Here is an 11,459-nt window from a genome sequence, read left to right on the forward strand (position 1 = left end):
TGAAACAGATCTCTGCAGCCTGACAGACCTGGAGTTCAAAAGAGAAATAGTGAAAATCCTAAAGGAATTAAGAGAAGATATGAACAGTAATGCAGCCTCAGAAAGGAACTAGAATATAAGGAGGAGCCAAGAAAAACTAGAACATTCATTCGCAGAGATTCAAATTGAATTAAGGGCAGTAAAAACCAGAATGAATAATGCAGAAGAACGAATCAGTGATATGGAAGATAGAATAATGGAAATCACTCAATCCGGTCAACAGACAGAAAACCGAATCAAAAAACTGGAAAGCAATATAAGAGACCTATGGGATAATATAAAGCGGGCCAATCTATGCATAATAGGAATTCCAGAAGGAGTAGAAAAAGATAAGGGAATGGAAAATATATTTGAAGAAATTATCGATGGAAACTTCCCAAATCTAAAGGATACCGGATTCAAGATACAAGAAGCACAGAGGGCCCCAAACAAACTGAACCCAAACAGACCCACACCAAGACACATCATAATAAAAATGGCAAAAGGTAGTGATAAAGAGAGGATCCTAAATGCAGCAAGAGAAAAACAGAATGTTACCTACAAGGGAACCCCCATAAGAATATCAGCTGATTTCTCTACAGAAACACTACAGGCCAGGAGGGAATGGCAAGAGATATTTAAAATGCTAAAACGAAAAAATATGCAACCTAGAATACTCTATCCAGCAAGAATATCATTTAAAATGGAAGGGGAAATAAAAAATTTTCTCAACAAACAAAAACTTAAAGAATACAGCAACACAAAACCCAGGTTAAAGGAAATATTGAAAGGGCTTCTCTAAACCAAAAAGAAAGGAAGGAAAGGGAAGAAAAAAGAAAAGAAAAAAAAAGAAGAAGAAGAGGAAGAACTAGGACTGAGGAAACCGCAATGAGAGCAGTCACTCAAATAAGCCAGCATACAGATTTAGTCATGAACATGCTTCAAACAAAATAAAATTAAAAAGAAAAAAATAAAAAGAGTCATCAAAACCATAAAATGTGGGCAAGGGATGTTAGGAAGTAAATAACCCTTTTTGTTTGTTTGTATGTCTCTCTTCTTAATTTTAATATAGTAATGAAGTGTTTGACTTACAGGACCATCAGGCTATAACACACAATTATGGGAAGGGGTTGGCATACTTAAAAAACAGGGCAACCACAAGCCAAAACCAAATATTGCATTTGCAAAAAATGAAAAAAAAATACACGCAAGCAGATAACAACAGGAGACCTTCCAACCAAAAAAAAAAAAAAAGAAAGAAAGAAAGAAAGAATGGAGAACCATAGAATCAACTGGAACACGAGGTTCAAATGGCAATAAATAATCATCTATCAATTATCACCTGAAATGTCAATGGGCTTAATGCTCCAATCAAAAGACACAGAGTGGCTGAGTGGATAAAGAGGCAAAAACCTTCAATATGCTGCCTACAAGAAACTCACCTTAGGACAAAAGATACATATAGATTGAAAGTGAAAGGGTGGGGAAAATTACTTCACGCCAATAGACATGACAGAAAAGCAGGAGTCACAACGCTCATATCAGACAAAATAGACTTTAAAACAAAAGACATAAAGAAAGACAAAGAAGGACACTATTTAATGATTATGGGTTCCATCCAAGGAGAGGATGTTACTATCGTCAACATATATGCCCCAAATATAGGAGCACCCAGATACATACAACAAATATTAACAGACATAAAGGGAGATATTGATGAGAATACAATCATAGTAGGAGACCTAAATACCCCCCTCACATCAATGGACAGATCCTCTAGACAGAAAACCAATAAAGCAACAGAGATCCTAAAGGAAACAATAGAAAATGTAGACTTCATTGATATCTTCAGGACACTACATCCAAAAAAATCAGAATACACATTCTTCTCAAATGCTCATGGAACATTCTCAAGAATCGACCACATATTGGGACACAAAGCGAATCTCAAAAAATTTAGGAGCGTAGAAACTATCTCAAGTATCTTCTCTGACCACAATGCCATGAAATTAGAAATCAACCATGGGAAAAGCAAAGAGAAAAAACCTACCACATGGAGACTAAACAACATGCTACTAAAAAACCGATGGGTCAATGAGGAAATCAAGAAGGAAATTAAAAACTACCTTGAAACAAATGATAATGAAGACACAACCTCTCAAAATCTATGGGATGCTGCGAAAGCAGTGCTCAGAGGGAAATTTATAGCAATACAGGCCTTTCTCTAAAAGAAGAAAGATCCCAAATGGACAACTTAACCCTCCACCTAAATGAATTAGAAAAAGAAGAACAAAAAAGTCCTAAAGTCAGCAGAAGGAAGGAAATTATAAAGATCAAAGAAGAAATCAATAAAATAGAGACTCAAAAAACAATAGAGAAAATTAATAAAACCAAGAGCTGGTTCTTTGAAAAGGTGAACAAAATTGACAAACCCCTGGCCAGACTCACTAAAAAGAGGCGAGAAAGAACCCAAATCAACAAAATTAGAAATGAAAAAGGAGAAATCACAACGGATACAGCAGAAATACAAAAAGCCATAAGAGAATACTATGAACAACTATACGGCAACAAGTTTGACAATCTGGAAGAAATGGACAATTTTCTAGAATCTTACAGCCTGCCAAAACTGAATCAAGAAGAAACAGACCAACTGAACAGACCCATCACTAGAAATGAAATTGAAGAGGTCATAAAATCACTCCCTACAAATAAAAGTCCAGGACCAGATGGCTTCACAGGTGAATTCTATCAAACATATAAAGAGGAATTGGGGCCCATCCTCCTGAAACTCTTTCAAAAGGTTGAAGAAGAAGGAATACTCCCAAAGACATTCTATGAGGCCACCATCACCCTCATTCCAAAACCAGACAGAAATAACACCAAAAAAGAAAACTATCGCCCAATATCATTGATGAATATCGATGTAAAAATTCTCAACAAAATCTTAGCCAACCGAATCCAACAACATACCAAAAAAATCTTACACCATGACCAGGTTGGGTTCATCCCAGGTTCACAAGGATGGTTCAACATACACAAATCAATCAACATCATACACCACATTAAAAAAGAAAAGTCAAAAATCATATGATCATCTCAATAGACGCAGAAAAAGCATTTGACAAAGTCCAACATCCATTCATGATCAAGACCCTCGCCAAAGTGGGTATAGAGGGATCATTCCTGAATATAATCAAAGCCATTTATGATAAACCCACAGCAAATATAATCCTCAATGGGGAAAAACTGAAAGCCTTCTCACTCCAATCTGGAACAAGACAGGGATGCCCACTCTCACCACTGCTCTTCAACATAGTTTTGGAAGTCCAAGCCACAGCAATTAGACAAACCAAAGAAATAAAAGGCATCCATATAGGAAGAGAAGAGATCAAACTGTCACTGTATGCAGATGACATGATACTATACATAGAAAACCCTAAGGACTCAACCCCAAAACTCCTTGAACTGATTAATAAATTCAGCAAAGGAGCAGGATATAAGATTAACATTCAGAAGTCAGTTGCATTTCTGTATACCAGCAATGGAACATTAGAAAAGGAATACAAAAATACAATACCTTTTAAAATTGTACCTTACAAAATCAAATACCTCGGAATACACCTGACCAAGGAGGTAAAGGACCTCTATGCCGAGAACTATAAAACTTTCATCAAAGAAATCAAAGAAGATGTAAAGAAATGGAAAGATATTCCATGTTCCTGGATTGGGAAAATCAATATAGTGAAAATGGCCATCCTACCCAAAGCAATCTACAGATTCAATGCAATCCCTATCAAATTACCCAGGACATTTTTCACAGAACTAGAACAAACAATCCAAACATTTCTATGGAACCACAAAAGACCCAGAATCGCCAAAGCAATCCTGAGAAACAAAAACCAAGCAGGAGGCATAACTCTCCCAGACTTCAAGAAATACTACAAAGCCACAGTCATCAAAACAGTGTGGTACTGGTACCAAGACAGACAGACAGACCAATGGAACAGAATAGAGAATCCAGAAATAAACCCTGGCACCTATGCTCAATTCATCTTTGACAAGGGAGGCAAGAACGTAAAATGGGAAAAAGAAAGTCTATTCAGCCAGCATTGCTGGGAAACCTGGACAGCAACATGCAAAGCAATCAAACTAGAACACACCCTCACACCATGCACAAAAATAAACTCCAAATGGCTGAAAGACTTAAATATAAGACAGGACACCATCAAACTCCTAGAAGATAACATAGGCAAACACTCTCTGACATCAACATCATGAATATTTTCTCAGGTCAGTCTCCCAAAGCAATAGAAACTCGAGCAAAAATAAACTCATGGGACCTAATCAAACTGAAAAGCTTTTGCTCAGCAAAGGAAATCAAAAAGAAAACAAAAAGACAACTTACAGAATGGGAGAAAATAGTTTCAAATGATGCAACTGACAAGGGATTAATCTCTAGAATATATAAGCAACTTATACAACTCAACAGCAAAAAAACCAATCAATCAATGGAAAAATGGGCAAAAGACCTGAATAGACATTTCTCCAAAGAAGATATACAGATGGCCAGCAAACACATGAAAAAATGCTCAACATCGCTGGTTATAAGAGAAATGCAAATCAAAACTACCATGAGATATCACCTCACACCAGTCAGAATGGCCATCATTAATAAATCCACAAATAACAAGTGCTGGAGGGGCTGTGGAGAAAAGGGAACCCTCCTGCACTGCTGGTGGGATTGTAAACTAGTACAGCCACTATGGAGAACAGTTTGGAGATACCTTAGAAATCTATACATAGAACTTCCATATGACCCCGCAATCCCACTCTTGGGCATCTATCCGGACAAAACTCTACTTAAAAGAGACACGTGCACCCGCATGTTCATTGCAGCCCTATTCACAATAGCCAGGACATGGAAACAATCCAAATGTCCAACGACAGATGATTGGATTCGGAAGAAGTGGTATATATACACAATGGAATACTACTCAGCCATAAGAAAGGATGACATAATGCCATTTGCAGCAACATGGATGGAACTAGAGAATCTCAGGCTGAGTGAAATGAGCCAGAAAGACAAAGACAAATACCATATGATATCACTTATAACTGGAGTCTAATATCCAGCACAAATGAACATCTCCTCAGAAAAGAAAATCATGGACTTGGAGAAGAGACTTGTGGTTGCCTGATGGGAGGGGGAGGGAGTGGGAGGGATCGGGAGCTTGGGCTTATCAGACACAATTTCGAATAGATTTACAAGGAGATCCTGCTGAATAGCATTGAGAACTATGTCTAGATACTCATGTTGCAACAGAACAAAGGGTGGGGGAAAAAATGTAATTGTAATGTATACATGTAAGGATAACCTGACCCCCTTGCTGTACAGTGGGAAAATAAAAAAAAATTAAAAAATTAAAAAGAAGAAGTAGGAAATGGTTGTGCGTCTGCTTGCCCCATGTAGAAGTTTATTCTTTACAATGATTGATGCACTATTCCATTCATCTAAGTAGGTTTCACATCCACACTCCTTGCTCTGAGACTTTAAATTTTTTCCAGCCTTATTGAGGTATAATTGACATATACCATGTTTAATTGTAACGTATACAGTATGATGACTTGATAACAGAATAATTGTGAAATTATTACCACAATAAGATTAGTTAACACATCCAGCACTTGCTATAATTACCTTTTTGTGATAAGAATGTTTAAAATAGGAGTTCCCGTCGTGGCGCAGTGGTAAGGAATCCGACTAGGAACCATGAGGTTGTGGGTTCGGTCCCTGCCTTTGCTCAGTGGGTTAATCATCCGGCATTGCCGTGAGCTGTGGTGTAGGTTGCAGACGTGGCTCGGATCCCGCGTTGCTGTGGCTCTGGCATAGGCCGGTGGCTACAGCTCTGATTCGACCCCTAGCCTGGGAACCTCCATATGCCGCAGGAGCGGCCCAAGAAATAGCAAAAAAAAAAAAAAAAAAAAAAAGTATGTTTAAAATATACTTTCTCAGCAATTTTTGAGTATATATTACAGTATTCTGAACCCTAGTCACCATGCTGTACATTAGATCCCTGGACCTTGTCCACTTTATGGCTGCAAGTTTGTACTCTTTGATCAATATCTCCATGTTTCCCTCACACCAAAGTTCCAGACAACCATCTATTTGCTCTGTTCTGTGAGTCTGGCTTTTTTAGATACTTCATTTAAGAGAGCTTGTACAGTTTCATCTTTCATTGCCTGACTTAGTTAATTTATTAAGTGCTTTCCATGTTCATCCATTGTGTAAAAAATGACATGAATTCTTTCTTTTTTAATCACTGAAAAACCTATGTATATCAAATTTTTGTTACACATTCATTCATTAGTGGAGACGTAGTTTGTTTCCAGGCATGTCTTGGCTATTGTAAAATAAGACTGAAATGAACACTGAGCATAAAGGTGCATACATCTTTTTGAGACAGCAATTTTATTTCCTTTGGATATATACTCAGAGAGGGAGAGGGAGATTGCTGGAGCTATGGTAGTTCTATTTTCAGTTTTTTAGGGAAACTCCATATTCTTTTTCACAACGGCTGTGCCCATAATGAAACAGTGTACAAGTAATCATTTTTATCCATATCCTAGCAAACGTTTGTTATCTTTTGTCATACAATTAGTAACAGACGTGAGAGGATATCACACTGTGGTTTTGATTTGCATTTCCCTGATCAGAAGTGATGTTGAACATCTTTTCTTGTGTTTGTCTTCACTGGGAATTTCTACTTCAATCATATGTATATATAAAACACACTTCAGTTTTCTCGATGGGCATGAAAATTCTGGGTCTCTCTGGCGGTGTTCTGCATTGCTGAGGAAGATATTCACTCACTCATATGCTCTCACTTTCCTCTGTGGGAGAAATCACGAGCCAAAAAGCTTCTCTGGGCACTGAGCTCCTCCACCTCAGGAAAAACATGATGCCAGAGCAACCACCTAGCCTGAAACCTAAAGAAATCCAGATGCCTCTAAAAGAGAGATGTGGGTTGAGAAATAGCTTGCTTGGAATAGATCATGGAAGGAAGCCAGGACTATCATACAAGCAATATTTTGGGTAAAATCTTAATGGATTCCTAAAGGTCATATATCAACTTGCTACTTGAGAACATAGAAAGACATTATAGAGGGTATTACTTCACTGCACCTATTAGATAGCCATGCTAGTTGGCAGAGGTTAATCTTACAAAGCTTTTTGTCAGATAATGCTCTTGGGCAAAGAACTCCAGGAGTTTGCAGTTGTTATTTGGACTGAGAAAACACATAAGTAAAAAGAATTAAGGTGATGTGTGTGGGACAAAACCAGTACCTAATATAGATGTAGATAGTGTAGTTCATCCCCTGGGATTTTGTTAAAATCGATTATTCTTGAATTTATTGATGCAAGGTGAGCACATTGGTGTGGAATGAGCACATTGGGGGGATAAGATTACCCACAACATTCACAATGTAGAGACTCACAGCTGTATGGACTTATGAAGATCTTAACAGTGATCAGAGCAACTCCAACCATGTAATCTCATTTGGTAATAGAGGCATTATAATAAACCATATGATTTAGGACAGCTAGTTATGCAGCAATAGCTAACTGATACAATAATCAAAGAAAACAGCGATGAAAGAAGGCAGTTATACTAATCTATGTTTTTTTTTTGTCATATGTTCTGATTGGGAGACCATATTCATGTTGTTTACATTTATTTCAGGTAACTATCTTATCAGTTGGTGATGTTAATGTTCCATTCCAGGGAACTTGGACAGGTTGGAAGGAAATGCATGTTGTGCAGGAAAAAAAAATGGCGATCTTAAATCACATGACTGGGTAGAAATTAAAGCTTTCTTGAGTCATCCTTTGACCATGAATATTGAAGATGGCTAAGCTGGAAGGAAATATGTATTGGTTTACCATGATATCATTGAAACTGCTTCCAATTCTCTAGTGGTTATGACAAAGTTTTGAAAAGGGGAGATATTTTGTTCAGAGCAGTAGAGGATTCATAATTATAGGCAGCACAGGAATTTTTAAAGCCAAAAAAGGAATGACCCAGGGAAAAAAAACATAAAATTAATGCCAATGTACAACCACCTCTCGCATGTGGAAAACAATCTTCCATACCTCAATGAGTAGGTGTACAGATGAGAAAGAAATATTTTGCACAATAATGAAATGTGAGGTATAATATTTTACTAACATATTTAAGGTCATCTCTGATGGTAAGTCCATATTAGGTCAATCTATTTATTCACACTTGCCTTTCAATGTAGAATCCACTGTGAGATGTATATTCAGTAATCAATTTTTATCGATACCTATGTTGACATTGGGGACCATAGGCTGAATTGTATATCACTAAGAGACAAGTTATAAAACTCAGTAGCATAAATAAAGTTGATATTATTAGGAAGAACAATTGAAGTAGTGAAATAGAACGACAAACCCAAGGTGAAAACATTGGTTTCAGATTTTACTCTACTATTGAATTGTACGTTACTTTAGTTGCCAAAGGTATTTTTTTTCCCCATGTGAGTAGTACAAATTAACAATTCTTTACTGAAATTTTAAAGGAAACTTACTTGGGAAGATAAATGTTATATAAGAAAAAATATATGTATTTTGCCACACCCATGACATGTGGAAGTTCCAGATCAAGGATCATGGCACACTTGTGGCCTGCACCCCAGTTTCAGCAATGCCAGATCCTTAACCTGCTTCATCACAAGGGAACTTTCAGAAAAAATTGGTAGATGCAAACCACTACATTTAGAGTGCACAAACAATGAGGTCTTGCTGTACAGCACAGGGAACTATCTCCTCTCTTGGGATAGAATATGATGGAAGAGAGCATGAGAAAAAGAAATCATATATATGTATGACTAGGTCAATAGGCTGTACAGCAGGAATTGACAAAATACTGAATATCAAGTATACTCTAGTTTAAAAAAGATTATTAAAAATTTAAAAGATTCAGTTTTTCCCATGAAATATACAGAAATTTCCAAAGATGTCCTATCCAAGTTGGAGGAAAACCTGGGAAAGTAGAAAAATAGAGAAAATGGAAAACTGTCCATATATCAGACAGAACAGAAATCTTAAGTGAGTTTCCAAAATGGTAAGGCAAAGCTGAAATCAAAGAAATGGAAAGACCAGGCAATAAATAGAAGTGTTAGTTCTATGATCTGATCAAGAATTATAATTTATGTCTCTAATGCTTTGAGCTCTGAAATAACTGACACTTCTTCAGCTGTAGGAAAATTGGTCCTTTTATAGCTGCCATCCCTAAGAATCTTCTCAGAGACCTCTTTATGTCTTTATTCCTCAGACTGTAGATGAAGGGGTTCAGCATGGGTGTGACCACAGTGTACATCACTGAGGCTGTTGCACTTGAGTGTGAGCTGTGGGTAGCAGCAGAGCTGAGGTACACTCCTAGGCCTGTACAATAAAATAAGGAGACAACAGAGAGGTGTGACGCACAGGTAGAAAATGCTTTATACTTCCCCTGAGCTGATGATATTCCATGTATGGAGGAAACTATCTTAGAGTATGAGTAACAAATTCCAGCAAATGGACCACCACCAAACAGCCCAACTGCAAAATACATCACAGTGTTATTAAGAAAGGTGTTAGAACAAGCAAGTTGGATCACCTCTTTGAATTCACAGAAAAAGTGGGGGATTTCCAAGACTGTACAGAAGGACAGCCGCAATGCCAGTAAGCTTTGTAATAAGGAATTCAGAGCACCTATCACCCAGGAGATTAGAACTAAATGTCCACAGAGAAGTGGGTTCATAATGACTGTGTAATGCAGTGGGTGGCAGATGGCCACAAAACGGTCATAGGACATCACAGTCAGAAGAAAGTTGTCCAACTGTACAAAGAGGAGGAAAAAATACATCTGGGTGAGACAATCTTCATAGATAATGACTTTGGTGTGAGTCATTATATTTACCAGCATCTTTGGGATAGTCGTAGAGGTAAAACAGATGTCTACAAAGGATAGGTGGGAGAGGAAAAAGTACATGGGTGTGTGGAGGTGGGAGTCTGAAGTGATGGCCAGAATGATGAGCAGGTTTCCCAACACAGTGATCAGGTACATGGAGAGGAAAAGTCCAAATATGAGGAGCTGCAGTTCTGGTTCCTCTGAAAATCCCAGAAGAAAAAATTGTGAAAATCCTGTATCATTGCCTGGTACCATGTGATGAGATTACTATTGAGAAAGAAACAAGAACATGCTTAATTTTTACACATGTGGGCATTGATGTGTTGAAATGTTATAAATTATACATTTGGTCATTTGTAAGGGATCTTCTGTGACATCTCTGATTAGAAATTCTTGCCCTCCACTCAGCCTTTCTGCCAAGAAGTCATGTATTACATGGCTTAAATGCAAAAATTCTTTCATGCATTTGAGGAATTTATTTTGATTACTGACCATCTTCTAGGGTAAATATGTGGGATGTGGAGAACAAAACTCCCCACAGTCCAATGATGAAGAAAGATAATAAGTTAGCAAATGAGAAACATACACCATGTCTTAAGGTGACAGGTATTAGGAAAATACATGTGCGTATAAAATAGAGCAAATGGAGTTGTTACAGATCACCAGGAGTTCAGGAAAACATGCAAACAAGGAGAAATTTACACAGAGATCTGCTGGAAGACAAAGCGGAGACTCCAGATTATCTGCTAGAGAACAAGTCAGTGCAAAGGCCTTGAGGATAGCATTTATTTCAAATGTTCAAGATTCAAATGGAAGCCAAAATGTTGAGGGGAATGAACATGAGGGAGGTTGAGGAGCAGTTGAGGAACAAGGTAGGTTTCCTGCTGTGACTGCTGAAATTTAAAGACATAGGGAGTCTCCTCATTCACACCTTGTTACTTTGACTTTTTAAATTTTGTTTCAAATGATTCCTGTGAATAGAAATTGATCCCTCCTTATTTCCATCTGCTGCTTAACGCTGTTATATCTACATTTAAAAGGTCACATTTTGGAGTATATAAACTTAAGTACCACTGCCCATAGAAGTGAACATTACACACTCATACAAACACAAACACAAACACACACAGCACATTATGGTTTACTGGGCTTCTTACCCTCTGGCTTTTCCTACTTCTGGCCACAATAATTAAGAAATTAGGCAATAGTCAACATCAAATTATCTTTACCATCAAGAATTTAGAAATAGCACCCTAATTTAATTTGGCAAACTTCCCAAGGACATAGGGTTCCATTCATATGACCCATATTAAATTTTAAATTAAATTAAATTTTTGCCCAATATTAAAAGACAATTTTAAATTGAAGTATATAAAAAAAACTGAGATAGAAAAAAGAAAAGAACATATGGAAGAAAACAAGATCAGCCTGTGGATCTCACCTCTTGTTGGTTTCCTTGTTTTAGGG

General features: G+C 37.3%; 1 protein-coding gene across 1 annotated transcript; it reads right to left on the minus strand.

Moving 5' to 3' along the window:
* LOC100626190 (olfactory receptor 7A17-like) lies at positions 9,258-10,247 on the minus strand. The gene has a single exon (XM_021085116.1). The coding sequence runs from the start codon at positions 10,245-10,247 to the stop codon at positions 9,258-9,260; it is 990 nt and encodes a 329-aa protein (XP_020940775.1).

Source organism: Sus scrofa, chromosome 2 (assembly GCF_000003025.6).
Source record: "Sus scrofa isolate TJ Tabasco breed Duroc chromosome 2, Sscrofa11.1, whole genome shotgun sequence".
In the NCBI taxonomy this organism is placed as follows: Eukaryota; Metazoa; Chordata; class Mammalia; order Artiodactyla; family Suidae; genus Sus; species Sus scrofa.